This window comes from Mustela putorius, unplaced genomic scaffold, assembly GCF_011764305.1.
Source record: "Mustela putorius furo isolate JIRA1106 unplaced genomic scaffold, ASM1176430v1.1 tig00000743_pilon_pilon_pilon, whole genome shotgun sequence".
Lineage (NCBI taxonomy): Eukaryota > Metazoa > Chordata > Mammalia > Carnivora > Mustelidae > Mustela > Mustela putorius.
Genome location: NW_025421464.1, coordinates 5229660 through 5249491, shown reverse-complemented (window position 1 = coordinate 5249491; position 19832 = coordinate 5229660). Strand labels below are relative to the sequence as shown.

At 38.4% G+C, this 19832-nt stretch overlaps 1 protein-coding gene across 8 annotated transcripts in view; it reads right to left on the bottom strand.

Annotated features, from left to right (window-relative positions):
- Positions 1–19832, bottom strand: part of PHF20 (PHD finger protein 20) — a 148686-nt gene that overhangs the window by 49727 nt on the left and 79127 nt on the right. For 7 of the 8 annotated variants that reach the window (XM_045084140.1, XM_004746515.3, XM_045084145.1 and 4 more), the window contains 3 exons: positions 17775–17888; positions 16904–17092; positions 15973–16152 (listed from right to left, as the gene is read on the bottom strand). In XM_045084140.1, coding sequence (XP_044940075.1) covers positions 15973–16152; positions 16904–17092; positions 17775–17888 — 483 coding nt within the window. The remainder of the gene's footprint in view (positions 1–15972; positions 16153–16903; positions 17093–17774; positions 17889–19832) is intronic. The other variant, XM_045084141.1, reaches the window with a different exon arrangement.

Genomic DNA, 19832 nt, shown 5'->3' with positions numbered 1-19832 from the left:
AATTATTAAAGTTAGAAATCACTATTTGGGGGCACCTGTGTGGCTCAGTGGGTTGGGCCTCTGCCTTCAGCTCAGGTCATGATCTCAGTGCCCTGGAATGGAGCCCCGCATTGGGCTCTCTGCTCAGCAAGGAGCCTGCTTCCTCCCTCACTCTCTGCCTGCCTCTCTGCCTACGTGTGACCTCTGTCTGTCAAGTAAATACAGAATAATCTTTAAAAATAAAAAAAAGAAAGAAATCACTATTTGGCAGTCATCAGAGTAAAACCTGTTTCAGACAAGAAATACCAAAAGATGCTAAAATAGTAAGTGAATGTTTCATGGAGAAACAAAATATTTACATAGCCTCAAAGTATCCTCTTACAAGAAATTTATTAGTTATAAAGGGAAAAATAATAGCTTTACAGAACAGATAACTACCTTAGCTAAGTGATCATTAACATCACTGATAAATGGAACAAAAAGACATCATGTGCCTTTTGACAGAATGCACTTAAAAAGAACGTGTTGCCTATATGGTACATCTACTAAAAGTTATTAACATAAATCTACTCATGAGGATACATCAGAAAACACCAAACTGAGAGACATCACATCCTTCAGAAATGTCAAGGTCATGAAAGACCTTGAAGAAAGACTGAAGAATTATTTCAGATGAAAGGAAACTAAAGAAACAAACAATGAAATCCAATGTGTCACCCTGGATTGGATCCTGACCAGGAAAAAATATTTTTCCTACTTTTGCTATAAAGGACATTATTAGATCAACTGAGAAAGTCAGAATAAGGTCCTGATTTTGTAATCATATTGTAGTAATATAAGAGAATGTCCTTGCTGTCTCAACCCAAATCAGAAATAATACTTTTTTAAAGCCCTGGGTGGCTCAGTCACATCCCTTCAGCTGCTTGTGCATTCTCTCTCTTTCTGTCAAATAAATAAAATATTAAAAATAGAGAAGGATGGGGCGCCTGGGTGGCTCAGTGGGTTAAAGCCTCTACCTTCAGCTCAGGTCATGGTCTTAGGGTCCTGGGATCGAGCCCCACATCAGGCTCTCTGCTGAGCAGGGAGCCTGCTCCCCACCCCCCTGCCTGCCTCTCTGCCTACTTGTGATCTCTGTCAAATAAATAAATAAAATCTTTAAAAAAAAAAAAAAAAAAGAAAAGAAAAATAGAGAAGAAAAAAACAGATTTAAAAAAAAAAGAAGTGGGGCGCCTGGGTGGCTCAGTGGGTTAAGTCACTGCCTTCGGCTCAGGTCATGATCTCAGGGTCCTGGGATCGAGTCCCGCATCGGGCTCTCTGCTCAGCAGGGAGCCTGTTTCCTCCTCTCTCTCTCTCTCTCTGCCTGCCTCTCTGCCTACTTGTGATCTCTGTCAAATAAATAAATAAAATCTTTAAAAAAAAAAAGAAGTGATGGGGTGGCACTTGGGTGGCTCAGTCAGTTAAGCATCCATCTCAACCTTAGCTCAGGTCTTGATCTCAGGGTTTTGAGTTCAAAGCTTTGCCCAGCATGGAGCCTGCTTTTTTTAAAAAAATCATTAAAAAAAAATAATAATAAAGCAAACATGGCAAACTGCAAGCTAGTGGGGGAATGTGACTGAAGATACATAGGAATTCTTTGTACTACTTTTCTAACTTTTTGTAATTTCAGTCTTAAAACTTATTAAAAAAAAAATATGCAGGGGCGCCTGGGTGGCTCAGTGGGTTAAAGCCTCTGTCTTAGGCTCAGGTCATGATCCCGGGGTTCGGGGATCAGGCTCCGCATCGGGCTCTCTGCTCCGCGGGGAGCCTGCTTCCTCCTCTCCCTCTGCCTGCTTCTCTGCCTACCTGTGATCTCTGTCTGTCAAATAAATAAATAAAATCTTTAAAAAAAAAACATATATATATATATATATATACATGCATGCATGCAGAGGGGTCCCTGGCTGGCTTAGAAACCAGACTGTGTGATTCTTGATCTTGGAAGTTGTGAGTTTAAGTCCTGCACTGGGGGTAGAACTTACTTATTTAAAAAAAAATTTTTTTTTAATATGTGCAGAAAAAAAAAATATGCAAAAAAACTTCGAGGCCACAGAACAGCTAAGTGGGAGGAAAACAACCCTGGCAAGGCTTTCCTTGCAAACCTCTGCACTCAGTCCTCACAAAAATCATTAAGCATTTATTCCACAAGATGGCAGAGCTGCTCCAAACGCCAGAGCTATGGCTAACACCTCTCTTTTGCTCAGGACTAGATGGCACCGACTTCCCAGGCTCCTCCTCCTTCTGCGGTCAAGAGCTTTCTTCACACAAATTTCCTGGATTGGGACTCCATCCCAGGTTAGAAATGCCAAGACTGGTACCAGCTCAGGACAGCAATCACTAAATAGTGACTAATGCGACAGCATCCTGGCCTCCAGGGACCCTGCTGGATGTTCCTGATGATGATACCGCCCTCCTTCCTGCTTACTTACATAATACATTCCTGCTGAATGAATCCTCAACAAAACAATCTCTCTCCCAGCCATCTTTCTAGATCACCCTGTACTCACCACTAACCCCATGTTCCAAAAGAAATACCAGAAACATCATTCTGTTTCCAGATCAACACATCTTCCTCCCTCAAATTAAAGAATTCCAAGGGCACCACCCTGTCTGGAGTACTGACATCACTTATACCACACACTCCTCTTCAAACCTGGCCACCCTACTTAGCCTCTTACTCAGAGTATACACAATGCTTTAATAAGTGCCCTCAAGAGCTGTGGGAATTCTGTTCCCTAGAACACAACAGACATATTGTGTTCATGTCTCAATTTATATTAGCACCCAAAATGTCATCAGATGGCTTTAGGCACTCAGTTGGAAGATGGAAGTCAGAGATCCTATATCACCAGCCAGTAAGAAGTGTGAGACTATGTTAAGTCCTTTTTGCCAAATATTAGGCTCTTTGCCTATAAAACAGAAGAGTGAAAAATTAGAAATAACAAGAATTTTTCAGAAAGGATATAGGAACCAACGCGGAAAAATACCATAAATGAAAATTATAACCCACTGAATAATGTAAGAATATGATTCTATTACTGTGTTTTTGTGTTTTGTTGTTGTTGTTGTTTTTAAAGATTTATTTATTTATTTATTTGACGGAGAGGGAGAGAGAGAACACAAGCAGGGGGAGTAGGAGAGGGAGAAGCAGGCTTCCCGCTGAGCAAGAAGCATGATGTGGGGCTCAAACCCAGGACCCTGGGATCATGACCTGAACTGAAGGCAGACGCTTAATGATTGAGCCACCCAGGCACCCCATTACTGCGTTTTTTGAAGTTATATCTATATATGTATGTTTGTGTATATTCTAGAACCATGTCTGGAAGGATGGAAGGCTATACACCAAACTGGACCACAGCTCCTTCAAGAGTGAGAATGCTATCTATATATGGAAGGATATTTCACTTTTTATTTTCTTTTACATGGTTTTAATTTTTCCTGGCATGTACTGGTTTTGAAATTTAGGAGAGGAAAATATTCAGCAAAATAACTCGATAAAGTAATTTTTTTTAAGATTTTATTTTTAGGGGCGCCCGAGTAGCTCAGTGGGTTAAGCTGCTGCCTTCGGCTCGGGTCATGATCTCAGGGGATCCTGGGATTGAGCCCTGCATCAGGCTCTCTGCTCAGCGAGGAGCCTGCTTCCCCCACCGCCCTGCCTACTTGTGATCTCTCTCTGTGAAATAAATAAATAAAATCTTTTAAAAAAAAGATTTTATTTTTTTTATTTTTTTTTTAAGATTTTTATTTATTTATTTGACAGAGAGAAATCACGAGTAGACAGAGAGGCAGGCAGAGAGAGAGAGAGGGAAGCAAGCTCCCTGCTGAGCAGAGAGCCCGATGTGGAGCTCGATCCCAGGACCCCGAGATCATGACCTGAGCCGAAGGCAGCGGCTCAACCCACTGAGCCACCCAGGCGCCCCCAAAAAAAGATTTTATTTTTAAGGAATCTCTACACCCAACAAGGGGCTCAAACTTACAACCCTGAGACCAAGAATCACATGCTCTACCAACTGAACCAACCAGGGGCCCCCATAAAATAATTTTTTAAATAGAGGTCCCAGCTAACTTAATTCAGTTATAAAAATTCATCAAGAACTAATACTCATTGGGGCGCCTGGCTGGCTCAGTTGGTTAGGTGGCTGACCATTGATTTTGGCTCACGTCATGATCTTAGGGTCCTGAGATAAAGTCCTGGTGGGCTTCACACTCAGCAGGAAGTCTGCTTCAGGATTCTCTCTCCCCCTCTGCTCCTTCCCACAACCACTTGGTCTCTAAAATAAATAAATAAATCTTTAAAAAAAAAAAAAAGAATACTTATAAATAATTAGTATACTTTAGTGTTCAGATTGTAAGAAATTGTATTTTACTTTAAAAATCAAAGTTTAAGAAAAACCTTTCATTGTTGTTTCCTTATTGCTCAAAAATAATGATACTAAGTCCACACAGTCTGGGACAACCTTAAGTTCCTGCCATGTTATGTTTTTCCATGAAAAAAAAATTGAGTAACTTAAGTAATATAACTTTAAACATCTTTTAAAAATACTAAAATACTTTTTCACATTAACTTTCAAAACAGATTCTTTATTTGATCATACATGTTTTTTTAATCCCCATATCCAACAGTAATCTTAGAAAAAAGAATTACTGCATCAAAAAACAAGGAGTTACTTGATATTTTGTGTTGAAAAGAGTTGTTGACATTATGGCAAATCTAGAAACAGTTCAGCTGGGCTATCAATCAATAATGCAATTCTCCCATTTATCAACTGGAAGTGTCCAAGACAATCCATTCTAACAACTAATCCATTCCCTGAGGTCAAAGGGATCAGTTATGCAACTTTCTGTGTTTTCCTAACCTTTTCCAGCTTTCCTTTCTTCCCCTCAAAGTTTTGGTACATAAGAAATGTTCAAGTAATTGAATTGACCTGAGTTACTTGAAGTAATTGAAAGAATGACCTGATTAATTAAATATTACCCACTACTTAAGAAATAAGTCTTCTGGGGCGCCTGGGTGGCTCAGTGGGTTAAGCCTCTGCCTTCAGCTCAGGATGTGATTTCGGGGTCCTGGGATCGAGCCCCACATCAGGCTCTCTGCTCAGCAGGGAGCCTACTTCCCCCTCTCTCTGTCTGCCTCTCTGCCTACTTGTGATCTCTGTCAAATAAATAAATAAAATATTAAAAAAAAATAAGAAGAAGAAATAAAGAAACAAGTCTTCCAATGGATCTATTTGCTCTGGTCAGGTATAAAAGGTATTCAATAAAAGTGCATTTGCCAATGCAAGCTGACAGGTAAGAGCATACCTGCTGTGTCTGCAGGGTAGCAAGGAGGCCATGTGGCTGGAGTAGAGTGGGCAGCAAGGAAAGAGTGAGGTAACAAGTGGCCCAAATAAGCAGGGCCACCTCAGGCCGATGTAAGGACCTGTAGCATGCATGAACAAATACCAACAGTTCTGGGCAGTGGGAGACATGAATGTTGGTTTTATTATTCTTGTATCTTTCTGGATTTCTTTTCAAATTTATCAACATAAAAAAGCAAGTTCCCGAAAAAGAGTATACTGAATGAAGACAAGATCACTTCCATAAATAAGGTAATAGGTACCAACAAAATCCTTGAAGTCTGAATAAGGTCCTGATTTTGATAATTATATTATGGTAATAAAATGTAAGAAATACACACCAAAGTATTTAGGAGTAGAAGTCTGCAATTTATTTTCAAACAACTCAGAAAAAAATACTTTAAAATACCTTAAGGCCAAAGAATAACAGCTAGGTAGGAGGAAAGCAACCTTACCAACAGAGAGATCCAGGCAAACACTTCAGGAGTATCGCAGCTATCTGAGAACGAAGAAGCACTGTCAGTAGTCCCATCAATTCTTCAAAGCAACTGACCTCAGTCTGGCAGCAACTTATCTGCTCAGCCTTAACCAAGTTCAGAAAGCCTGCAATTAAGTCAGAAAGCACACCTAACAGTCTCAGAAAAGACTCTGCGACTATGACACTGTTGACGTTGCTCCGCTTCCATCTCCAAATGCCTAATTGCTACTCGTCCTTCAAGGTCCTGTGAAAGTACCACCTTCTTCCACCTCTGCCCCCAAACCACCAACCTAAATATCACCTCTCTTCCAGAGTCAGATCCAAACACCACTTACTGAACACTAAAAGCAAGAGTGCCCCATGTATCATGATATACTCAACAGTTAACAGAGCTCATGGGCATATAGTAAGGGCTCAACAAGTTGAATCCTGAGTTCAACTTTCATGTGGCAGGCACACATTATTACTGTCAGTATTCTCTCCCATAGTTTAAAGCATGTATTACTTTTATATTAGAGACAACTGCAGTCTTATCAATTCCCTCTAGACAGAAAGATGTAGAGCATTGACCAGATGTCTCATTCATTTCTCTAACCCTAGAACAACGAATTCTCAAGCAATTCTCCACCAGTACACGTCTGATGGCAAACCATAGACACTTACAACTTCCCAAACTATAATGACTATAACCCTATGACTCCTCTACTTAAGAAAACAGAGAACACAAGTACATGAAGGCTAAACTACTGTAGGCATTACACAAAAATGGACCTGATTCATTCTTAAAATAAATCATTTGCAAAAACTATCATAGGCATTACTCTAAAACATACCTGATTAATTTACAAGTAAATCATTTGTAAACATTCAGTATTTTATTGACAGATAACTTCCTATTCATTTTATAACTGACAACATATCAAGACTCTATGGGTTAGAATCACTGACCTAAACCACACAGCGAAGTGTCCCATTTCAAACAGGTACATAGTTTAAAAAAAAAAAAAAAGCTGAAAAAAATTGCTGTGCCTCTCTTAGGTCTTCTCTCTTACTTTTTCTGTGGTTCATGTAGAACATTCACAAATGAGAGAGAATAGTCTGACACTTAGAAAGCACTAAATATTTGTTGACAAAAACAAATGAATGGAATACAGCCCATTTTCAAAAGCTCTGGTAACCTCTGAATGACCAAATAGGTTGGGCCCAGATTTAGAGAATAATTTGAGATCTCTGAACTTCTAAGGACATCTTCAGTAATAATTTTATTTTATAACAAAAACAAATGGCCTACCCAAGTAGCAGAATTTCAACAGTATTCTCCTCTGGCTTCTAAGTCATCAAAGCAAATAGCCCAGAGCATTTATTCTTCCTAGTTCAAACTCAAGGTAATCTGACCTCTACCACTGCTATAACCTCTCAGAAAAATGGGCAAGTGCTTCACTTAACTGCGGTGGTTTCAAAATTATTCCCCAGAAAATCCTCTGTGTAACCTGAAGAAGCAAAAGAAGACATGAAATCTTATCATCCTTTCCTAAAGCTCATCTGTCGTACCCTCATTTTACCTTATTTCCATCCTCTCCACAAACCAAAGACACAGCTTAACTAACTGAGAAGACAGAAATTGTATGTGTGTGTATTTTGGAAAGAACTTAAAACCCCACAAAATATGTAAACTTTAAAACAAGCAGTGGAGGGGGCACCTAGGTAGGGCACCAGGGTCCTGGGATCGAGCCCCCATCAGGCTCCCTGCACTGTGGCGAGCCTGCTTTTCCCTCTCTCTGCTGCTCCCCCTGCTTGTGCACGCTCTCCTGCGCTCTCTCTGTCAAATACGTGAATAAATCTTTAAAAAGTAAGTAAGTAAGTAAATAAATAAATAAATAAATATCAGGCACTGGATATAGCCTCTGGCCTGGTCTCCTCACTTCTTTTACCTGCATAGCATATTTCCCAGTGATGTAGGAACAGTTAGTTCATTACCAATTTCAAGTGATGTCTCATTTAACATCACCCTCAAGACAATATAATTTAAGAGCCTGGTCTTCTGAATTATAAGGAACATGGCTGTCATCTAGAGCTCTCCACACCAACACAGACAACCAGGTTCCACGACTAAATTTCTACCTCATCTGAACATCAACTTCATTTCTCCCACATGACAGAGAAGTAGATTGGGAGGGGAGTGCTGCCCCTGACAGAAAGCTCAGCAAGAAAAGGGAAAATATTTACACACAAAAAGAGGGGTGCCTGGGTGGCTCAGTCGTTAAGCATCTGCCTTCTCCATAGGTCATGATCTCGGGGTCTTGGGATGGAGCCCCGCATTGGGCTCTCTGCTCGGGGGGGGGGGGCCTGCCTCCCCCTCTCTCTCTGCCTGCCTCTCTGCCTACTTGTGATCTCCGTCAAATAAATAAATAAAATCTTAAAAAAAAAAAAAACAAAACCCTGCTTTGCTATACTGTTTATGTTAACCACATGGTATGTGGTCAAGACCCCTCCTCCCACCAAACAGGCATCTAGGTGGCTCAGTTGTTAAGCATCCAATTGGTCTCAGTGTCATGAGTTCAAGCCCGGCACTGGGCTCCACACTGAATGTGGGACCTACTTAATAAAAAGAAATAAGGGAGGAACCCGACTAGTCAGTCAGTTAAGCGTCTGACTTTTGATCTCAGGGTCATGAGTCAAAGCCTCACATTAGGCTCCATACTGGGCATGAAGCCTACATAAAAAATAAAATAAAATAAGGGGCACCTGGGTGGCTCAGCTGGGTAAGCGTCTGCCTTTGGCTCAGGTCATGATCCCAGGGTCGTAGAACTGAGCCCCACATTGGGCTCCCTGCTCACTGAGAAGCCTGCATCTCCCTCTCCCACTTCCCCTGCTTGTGGTTCCTTCTCTTGCTGTTAAATAAATAAATAAAATCTTCAAAAAAAATTTTTTTAAGATCATTCACCTCTTAACAAAGTAAAATTTTCTATTTATAATTTAAACCACTCCTAATATTTGGAATCTGACCTTCTAGAAGAAAAATAAAGACTTTCAAATCTTATATTTATTGTTATATATATAAATTAGACTTAGATTTAGTACAACACAAATGAAGATATAAATGTACAAATTTTGTGATGCTAAAATTAAATAAAGTCCCAAGTATTAGTGTCAAAATACAGAATCATCAAATATTCAATTGACTACCTTCTCTCCAATGAAATAACATAATAGGAAATGTGCCACACTTTTGCTTATGTTGTTCCCTCTATTGGAATACGCAGACCCCATCTATAACTCATGGTATAGTCCTATTCATCCATCAAGATTCAGCTTAAAAACTTCTGAACGCTACATCTGAAACTAATGATGTACTATATGTTGACTAATTAAATTTAAATTAAAAAAATATATATATTCAGCTTAAATGTCATGTCATAAGTTAGGATAGTCTTCCGGAAGCCACTTTCTGATTTTGTATCAGTGATACTACTTATTTTAGCACAGTGCCTGGGTAATTAGCAGGTTGTTTAGGTGTTTCAACTGAGCAAAAAAGGATATGCAATCAAAGCTTGTTAGCAAAATCTCTTCTCACCTTTCCTGCCCTAACTGCAGGAAGACAATTTCATTTAACCTTTACTATTTTCCCCACGTTTCTCACTAAAAGAACTTCTCAGCATATTTTTCTCCAGGGAAGAACTGGCAACCCATAAATCTCCTCAAGCTTCATTCTTCCTCTGGGCTCTTATGTACATAAGTTTTATTTTAAGAACAAGACCATATAACTCTTCACATTCTGGAAAGAGAGAAGATTACAGATCACCCATATTTACCAAAGGAACACTTCCCAGATCTAAACCCATGTCATCAATAGAATCTCATGAGATTTGATTCCACAACTCATTTCTGGCTAAATTTTCCAAAATGCTATGTCTTCCCCTCATTAGGTCTGCTGTAGTCCAGAAGAAAGCTACCCTGTAAGCCCTTAGGCCATCACAGACATCTAGGAAATGCCAGAATTTACCTACACATAATTCCCTTTTCTCGTACTCTACCCCTTTCAATTCATGGTAAGTCAAACTCGGCAAAATAAAGAAATTTCTAAAGATAGATGTTGATCAAGAACTTCGGGGTATGAGCTATCAGTGGGAAATACTTTCATTAAAAGTTTTAAAGGGTGGCTTAAGCAATAATTAATGTGATTTTTAAATTATGGTAAATTACATATGTAATAATATTGATTATATACTTATTATGATCACAGCTATATTTCCTAAAATAGATTCAAAATTCTTAATTTCAGAATTATGAACTACAATAAATAAAAGACAAGCAAAAGACCAAAAGAAAATAAAGTACAATTTATACAAAAGACCAAGGATCAGTATCCATAATGTACAAAGTAAACCTGGCAAATCAATAATAAAAACAACCCAAAAGGAAATGAGCAAAGAAAATTCACAGAATAGATAAAAATATTCAATAACCACAATGTTAACAAATATTTGAGAAAATTAAAAGATGACTAACACCCATAGATGGTAAGGATGTAAGAGAAAATGTACTCTACCATAACTCTTGGTCAAACTATTAAGTGGAATGGTCATTCTGGAGGGTAATTTGTTAATACAATTTAAAATGTGCATTCCCTTAAATCCAGCAATTACACTCAAAAAAAGTTATCCCAAAGGGCTATTCACCAAACAGTGAAAAATATATTCAAGGAATACCACTGCATCATTGTTTGAAAACACTGATTGTGCAGAAACCCTCTAATGTCCATCAAAAGGGAAATGGTTAAATATATGATGGAACATTCTTATAAGACATTAATATTCAGTCATTAAAAAGAATGAAACAAGTGTACTGAAAAAGTTAGATCTCAAGAAGATTACAAAAGTAAGAGAACAATAAGCCTAGAATTATACCAATTGCATTTAAAGATAATAAAATCTTGGGCGCCTGGGTGGCTCAGCGGGTTAAGCCGCTGCCTTCGGCTCAGGTCATGATCTCAGGGTCCTGGGATCGAGGCCCGCATCGGGTTCTCTGCTCAGCAGGGAGCCTGCTTCCCTCTCTCTCTCTCTCTCTGCCTGCCTCTCCATCTACTTGTAATTTCTCTCTGTCAAATAAATAAATAAAATCTTAAAAAAAAATATAAAAATAAAAAAATAAAATCTTAACTGCTTCCTTACCCATGTAAAAATATAAAATAGGGTTTGGAAAAATAACAAATGAATAAAAGAGGTTTACCCAAGGGAAAAGAAGCAAGATAAAAGACACTTCTCCCTTTAACTCCTAATACCTCTTTATGACACTTTTATGATCAGTGTATCTGTATTATTTTTATAGTGCTTTTAAAAAATGAAAATAAAAAATAAATACCCATATGCACAAAAAAAGTGGGTTAGATGTCCTCACTGTAAAAGGCTAGGATCAAGATTTATTCATGGCCAGCACCATCCTCGATGCTGAACATTTACCACAAATATAACGTTACTGAAATGTTACATCCAAGTAGCTATTAATGCAACAAGCAATCACTACTTAAAAGAAAAAAATTCCTCTGTGTAGCACTAAATGTGTACAACTTCCTAGGCTGCCTATTACCATAACATGTTCTCTTTTAGTAGTTAGAAATGCTCATAGTGGAACATCACTTCTGCATACAAACACTATAAAGTAGGAAAAAAAATTAAAAAAAAAATATGAAAAGACACTAAAGAGTAACAAAAAGCCCACAGAAACAAGAGCTAGATATCTGAAGTAAGAGAAGGGCACTAGGTAAGTTTCCCATATTTTAAGGATTTTTACCAAAAAGCAGGCTTGTCAGTAACACCAGGTAGCTACAGCTCAAGTAAGAAATTTAGTCTTACTGGTTGAAGAAATAAAAGGTAGAGTTCAGTGTAACTATAATAGCTGGAAAATGAGGGAGAAAGTCCTAAAGAAGAGAGCCACAAAAGGGTGGCCTCAATTTCTTCATATTAACTCTGCCTAAATTTCTGGCAGATCTTTGAATGTTTCAAGCAGCCCAACGAAAGCTAAAAGAACTAAACAGAGGTTTCAGTTGCTGCAATTGCAGAGGAAAAAAAGGTGGAATTTGAGTTAAGCCAAATTAATAGCCCTTTTGAACAAAGCAATCAGCATTCTTTGGAGGAACATAATGTAATCCAAGCTCAACAACACAGCAGACACCATGTGCAGGATGCAGTACAAAAATATGTGAAGAAAAGGAAAATGTGATCTGCAGGCAGGAGTAAAAAAAAAAAAATCAATGGGGATTAACTGTTTCAAAATAATCTAGCTGCTGAACTTGGTAGACAGGGACTTTTAAAGCAACAATTAAAACTATGTTCATAATCAATTTATAGACTCCAAGATCTCAGCAGAGAAGCTAGAGGGAAAAGGGGGAATTCCAGAACTAAAAAACATCAGAAATGGGGTGCCTAGGTGGCTCAGTTGGTTAAGCGTCTACCTTCAGCTTTAGTCAAGATCCCAGTATCCTGGGATGAAGCCCAGCATTGGGCTCCCTGCTCAGGGGGGAGGGGGAGCCTGCTTCTCCCTTCCCGCTCCCATTCCCTCTGCTTGCACTTGCTTCCTCTCTGTCTCTCTCTCTTTCTCTGTGTCAAATAAAATCTTTAAGATAAAAATTTTAGGGGCACCTGGGTGGCTCAGTCAGTTGAGCATCTGCCTTTGGCTCGGGTCATGATCCCAGGGTCCTGGGATGGAGGGGCTCCCTGCTCTCTGGAGAACCTGCTTCTCCCTCTTCCTCTCTCTGCTGCTCCCCCTGTTTATAAGCTCTCTCTCTGACTCAAATAAATAAATAAATTTTTTTAAAAAAAATTTTTTTTAATAAAAATCTTTAAAAAATTAAATTAAAAATAAAAATAAAAAACATCAGAAATAAAAAATTCACTGGATGGGCATAACAGCAGACTAGAATTGAGAGTAGAAAGAATTTGGAAATAGAAATTATTCAATCTGAAAAAAGGGGGGGAAAGGATGAAAAGAAAAAGTCAGTAAGTCCCAGTGACCTGTGGCCCAGTATCAAAAGCTCTAACCTAATTCTTTTTTTTTTAAGATTTTTTTTTTTTTTTTTATTGACAGAGAGATCACAAGTAGGCAGAGAGGCAGGCAGATAGAGATGGGGAAGCAGGCTCTCCGCTGAGCAGAGAACCCAACATAGGGCTCGATCCCAGGACCCTGAGATCATGACCTGAGCTGAAGGCAGAGGCTTAACCCTCTGAGCCATCCAGGTGCCCCAGATCTAACCAAATTCTAATGTGAATCATCAAGAAACGAAGATAGGAACATAGAGAATGGGAAAGAAAAAAAATATAGAAATAATAACTTGAAAATTGATTAAAAAAATCACTTTTCAAATGCAAGCTCAATGACTCTCAAATAGGTTAAAAAAAATACATTATAGAAACAAGATGTGATCGGGAGGGAGACTAACCATAAAAGCCTCTTAATCTCACAAAACAAACTGAGGTTTACCAGGGGGAGGGAGGTAGGGAGAAGGTGGTGGGGTTATGAACATTGGGGAGGGTGTATGCTATGGTGAGTGCTGTGAAGTGTGTGAACCTGCCGATTCACAAACCTGTACCCCTGGGGCTAATAATATATTATATGTTTATAAAAAATTTTTTTAATTATTTTAAAAATAATTAATTAATTAATTTAAAAAAGAATTCAGATGGCAAAAAAAAATACATTATAGTCAAACTGCTAAAGAGCAATGATAAAGAGAAAAATCTCAAAAGCAACCAAAAGGAAAACACATTATATATAGGGAAACAACAATATGAATCATCACTAACTTCCCTTCAGAAACAGAGGCCAGAAGACTGTGAAACACGTTTACAGTACCTAAAAAGAAAAGCAAAACAAAACAAAAAAACTGTAAACTCGACATTATATAGCCAGTGGAAATATTTTTAAAGTTTGAAGGTTAAATAAAGTCGTTGAGATAAATAAAAACCAAGAGAATTTGTCACCAGGAAACCTACACTACAAGAAAAACTACAGGAAAAATTTTAGGCTAAAAAGAAATAGGAAGATACGAAGAAGTGGAAATTGTAAATATGTACATAAATAAGCCCCGTTTGTCCTCCTCATCTTTATAATACCTAGTTATTAAGAGCAAAAACTATAATACTGTATTGTGAATTTTATAGCATATATAGATATATCATGAGACAGGTAGAGCATAAAAGGGGGAAGGATTAATAGGCTACAGATTTTATATAGAGTGGTTCAATATTAAAAGTAAACTGTGAGGGGCGCCTGGGTGGCTCAGTGGGTTAAGCCTCTGCCTTCAGCTCAGGTAATGATCCCAGGATCCTGGAATTGAGCCCCGCATCGGGCTTTCTGCTCAGCAGGGAACCTGCTTCCCTCTCTCTCTCTGCCTACTTGTGATCTCTGTCTGTCAAATAAATTTAAAAAAAAAATCTTAAAAAAATAAAATAAAAAAGAAAAGTAAACTGTGAGAAGTTAAGGATATATACATCATAATCCCTAAGTAACCTCTAAAATAAATGCTAAGAAGTATAGCTAATAGCTAAATTAAAATGAAATTTGAAAAAGAAAATTAACCTAAAAAAATAGGAAAGGTGGAAAAGAACAAAACACAGGATAAATGGGAAACAAAAAGCAAAGTGGTAGATCTAAAAGCAACTGTATCAATAAATACCTTTAATGTAAACAAACTACACATTGCAGTTAAAACCAAAACCCAACTAGAGGTACATACTATCTATAAAAGACAAATTTTGAATTTGAAGACATAGTTATGTTGAAAGAAAAGTGACAGCAATAGATACACCCTGCATACAGAAAGCAAAAGTATCTGTACTAGTATCAGATAAAACAGACTTCAAGTCAAAGTCTATTACCAAAAATAGCATGATATTTCACATTACAAAGGGGTAATTCACCAAGAGGACATAACAATTATAAATGTGTATGCCCCTAATAACAAAACTTCAAAATACATGAAGCAAAACTGACAGAATTCATTGGAGAAATAGACAAATCCACAATCATGGTTAGAGATTATCAACATCCCTCTTTTAGAAATTGATAGAATTAGATGATTATGATGATGATGATGATGATGGTAGTAGTAGTAGTAGTAGTAGTAGTAATAATAATAATAAATGTCTAGAAAACACCATCATTCACTTTGATCTAATTGACACAAAGAACAGATATATGATGATACACTTTTTTTCCCAAGTGTATATGGAGCATTTACCAAAACAGATCACATGCTGGGCCATAAAATCAGTCCCAACAAATTTTAAAAGACTAAAATCATATAGAGTGTAGAATTACATTACAAATCAGTAACAATAAAGTATCTCTAAAAAGCCCAATAATTGGAAATGAAACAAAACACTCCAAAGTTAACCCACCATCAACAAATAAATCACAATATATCTTGAATTGAATGAAACTGAAAATACAACATATCAGAATTGGTAAAAGCAGGGCTTAGTGGTAAATTTGTAACTTTAAATGCTAATACTAGAAAAGAAGTTCCAAACTAATAACCTAAGTTTTTGGGGTTTTGTGTTTTTTTAAATGACCTAAGTTTCTAAAAAAAAAATGTAAAGGAAGAAAATAAGATTAGAACAGAAATTTTTTAAAAAAGATTTAAAAAGGGGCGCCTGGGTGGCTCAGTGGTTTGGGCTGCTGCCTTCGGCTCGGGTCATGATCTCAGGGTCCTGGGATCGAGCCCCGCATCGGGCTCTCTGCTCCGCAGGAAGCCTGCTTCCCTCTCTCTCCCTCTCTCTCTCTCTGCCTGCCTCTCTGCCTACTTGTGATCTCTGTCTGTCAAATAAATAAATAAAATCTTTAAAAAAAAAAAAAAGATTTAAAAAAACAGAAATCAATGGCATTTTAAAAAGACGAACAGGGAAAATTAAGGTAAAACACTGGTTCTTTGAAACCATCAACAAAATTAATAAATCCCCAAACTATATTAATCAAGAGAGAGGAAACACAAATTAGCAATATCAGAAATAAAAAGGATATAGCATTAAAATAAGGAAATATTAATAAGGTGAAAAAACATCATAGAAAAGTACATGTTTTAAATTCACCATCAAAGCAGAAGCAAAAGTATATATAGAAGACAATTAAGTTAACACTAATAGGAACCTGCCACAGTAGAAATCTCTTGTAACTCAGCAAGAGGAGAAGCCGGTTCCGTCTTCATACTGTTTTCTCCCATTGACTTGCAGTTCAATTCCAAGCCTGCAGCCCCCAATCCATCACCAAAGGAGTGGCAAGTCAGTGCAGATGAGACCTGGTCAGCTTCCAAAGGAGATTTTAACTGACCTAGAAGAAAAAAAAGAGAGCCCAGGTAACATATCAGATATGTAATCAACCAAAAGTCCCACAGCAGACTAAGATATCCAGGGACTTTTTAGAGGAAACCCACCGCACCGCATACGAGAATACATTCAAAGGTTCCAGCACATACAGCCAGGGCTATGAGCATCTCAAAGAAAAAGGCCAAAAAAAGACCAAAGTAAATAGAGGATTTTCTAGAAGACCAAAGTAAATAGAGGATTTTCTAGAAGTGTTGACAAAAAGGCAGAGGCACTGGAGCAAGATGGCACCAGAAACAGAGAGGGACAGGACTCTTTAAGCACTGTACCTCCAACCCAACATTCAGACATATTCAAGTAAAAACAATCACAAACGTGTTCAGAAAGTTTGTCTACTGAATTGCCAGTGAAAAAGAGTGTAAGAAACACTGTTACCCATTCAAAAATTTAATTTCAACACAATCTAAAACTTGTGGAGGGGCGCCTGGGTGGCTCAGTGGTTAAGCCACTGCCTTCGGCTCAGGTCATTGGATAGTCCCACATCGTTCAGCAGGGAGCCTGCACTCTCTCTCTCTCTGCCTGCCTCTCTGCCTACTTGTGATTTCTCTCTGTCAAATAAATAATAAAAATAAAATCTTTAAAAAAAAATAAATAAATAAAATAAAATAAAACTTGTGGAGGTTGTATATAATGATTTAGATTGGTTCTCACTAGAGAGGCAAGCTGGCAAGACCATTCTAGAACAGACTCTGACTCACCTTCCTCAGATTCCTTGTTACTGGATGATGTATTTTGCAAAGGATCAATGTTAACCGTATCAACCAAATCTGACACAACCAAGTCAGGATCTAGGATCTCGTGTGTCCCATTAGTGGACAGCCTGGAGGACCTTCTCCTTGATAAGTCCTTGTCAGTGTTTTCCGAATAGGTTTTTGACTTTTCCTGGGCTATAAAACCATTAAGAGAGTTATGGTCAAGAACCCAATAAGCAGAAATAACTCTGGTAATACATATTTCTGGGCTGGTTACCTCTATAAGGGCCTTACAAAAATATCCAGAATACTAGACCAGTGATAAAAGGAAATATCCTTTCTATTATTAATAAAGGGACTCTCTCTGCCTAGAGAGAATCATCCTTATTCATGGTCTGAAAAATCTGTTTTAGGTCATGCCCCAATCTTGACAACTAAATTCTACTTTGGGGCTTCCCAACTTACAAGTTTATGTACTAATCTTCAAAGTCAGTCAGGTTTACAAACCCTTAGAAAAATCACAAATCATTTTTGGAGCCAAAGTATTTTTTTTTTTCAATCAACAAATAACATTTTTCAAGTTTTACTCAACATATGAAAACCATCCCTTCCTAAGCCATTAAATTTCCAATGGAAATGTAGTTTATGGGCATGAAGAAGAAACCACTGAATCCAACGTTAATATAGTTTCTGCTTTGGGATTTATTTTTCTTCAAGCAAAACTCTTTCTTATCCAACCCAAACCAACCACATTAGCTCCTATGACCAAAAACAGCATTAGAGCCTATTTTTGGAAATAGGAAACAACATGAATACACAGGAGGCTAACCCAATCAACATCAAGTTCTAGTCACACGTACACAGACTGGAGACTCACATGAATTTTTGTCAAGCCGGGGACGTTTTAATGGGACTTCACTTCCTTTCGATATTTTCCGCCTTCTCAATTCCAATGTTATTGGTTGCAAAGTTTGAGAGTTTGAATCCACACCTATAGTGTATATAAAACCACACAAAAGAAGTTACGTAATTTCTTCGTGCCCAATGCCCCTGATTATATAGAAATAAACCATACACATACACTTGCATGATAAACAGACCCCCAAAGGGCTAATAAGAAAATATAAGTGTAATGGGTGAAACTACTTCCTTAATGACATGCTGACACTCTATAGACGGAACTCCTGCATCTCTTTTTCCCTCTTTTTTTAAAAGATGTATTTAAGTAATCTCTACATCCATTATGGGACTCAAACTCATGACCCCAACATCAAGAGTCACATGCTCTACCAACTGAGCCAAATAGGTGCCCCTTCCTTCATCTTTTTTTTTGGGGGGGGGGGTTCTCTTATGACCCAGTTCTGTATACACTTCTCTCTTAAAATCCTATCTTTTAAACACTAAGCCCCAGGGACACCTAGGTGGCTCAGTCTGATGCCTTTGGCTCAGGTCATGATCTCAGGGTCCTGGGATCCAGCCCTGCATCGGGTTCCTTACTCAGCAGGGAGCCTGCTTCTCCCTCTGCCTCTCTCCTGGGGCTTGTGCATGTGCACACTCTCTCTCTCTCACAAATTAAAAAAAAAAAAATCTTCAAAAAAAACTAAAAAATAAAAATAAAACACTAAGCCCCAACATGACTTAATTTTTTCTTTTTAAGATTTTCTTTATTTAGGGGCGCCTGGGTGGCTTAGTGGGTTAACGCCTCTGCCTTTTGCTCAGGTCATGGTCTCAGCGTCCTGGGATCAAGCCCCACATCGGGCTCTCTGCTCAGCAGGGAGCCTGCTTTCTTCTCTCTCTCTCTGCCTGCCTCTCTGACTACTTGTGATCTCTGTCAAATAAATAAATAAAATCTTTAAAAAAAAATTTTTTTTTCTTTATTTAGGGGCACATGGGTAGGTCAGGGCACCCCACCAGTTAAGCGTCTGTCTTCAGCTCAGGTCAGGCTCAGGTCATGGTCTAGGATGCAGGCCTGGGTTCCAGCCCTGCTTCAGGCTCCCTGCTTGGTGTGGAGTCTGTTTCTCCCTTCTCTTTATCCTGCCCTCCCCCTTTTTAAGAAAAGATTTTATTTATTTATTTGAGAGATAAAGGGAGAAAATGAGCAGGAGCAGGGGTGGGCAGGTTTGAGGGGCAGATAGAGAGAGAGAAGCAGACCCCCTGCTGAGCAGGGCGCCCAATGCGGGATTCAATCCAGCACCCAAGGATCATGACCTGAGCCAAAGGCAGAAACTTAACTGACTGAGCCACCTAGGCACCCCCAACATGACTACTTTAAAACATGAAGGTGCAAGGGCAATTTTTAAAAAGTCATTTTTATCACCATCAAATCTCCTCATCAAAACTTGACTTAACCAATACTCAGGAAATCCACCATTCAGGATAATTCCTAAAGTGTGTACCTGGGACTACAGCTTGAGTGTTGTTTTCAATCCCTACTTGCTAAATTAGTTAGGTTGGCATTGGTCCTAGTTATGAGGGAACCAAAAAGAATGTCAACATTTATAACCTCTTAAAAACAATTTCAGAAAAATCTCAGGAGACCATGCTACTTGATAGTGAGTGTTTCAGGCAAGGCTGCTGATCCCAACAAATCCAGCTCTAACATAATTTAGCAATGCAGACACTAAATGCTTGGATAGTATTCACTCTTTATTTTTAAACCCAACATTTAAGAAGCTCTCCCCAATCATGAAAGATGAGAATCCAAAAAACAGACAGAAGGAAAAAACAAAACAAATGAAACTAGGAAAGCTTGGGATGAAGGTAGGGCTAAGGGGGCTGATGAAGGCTGAAAGGAGAGAGAGGGAGAAAGGGGTAAAGAGTTAAAGGGGTGGCCCGCAGAGGGCAGGGGATTTGGGGACTGGGGAAGAAGATTCATTGAGGACCACTAGCTTCAGATCGGCCATGTTGAAAAGCCCAACAAGAGAAGGGCTGAGCT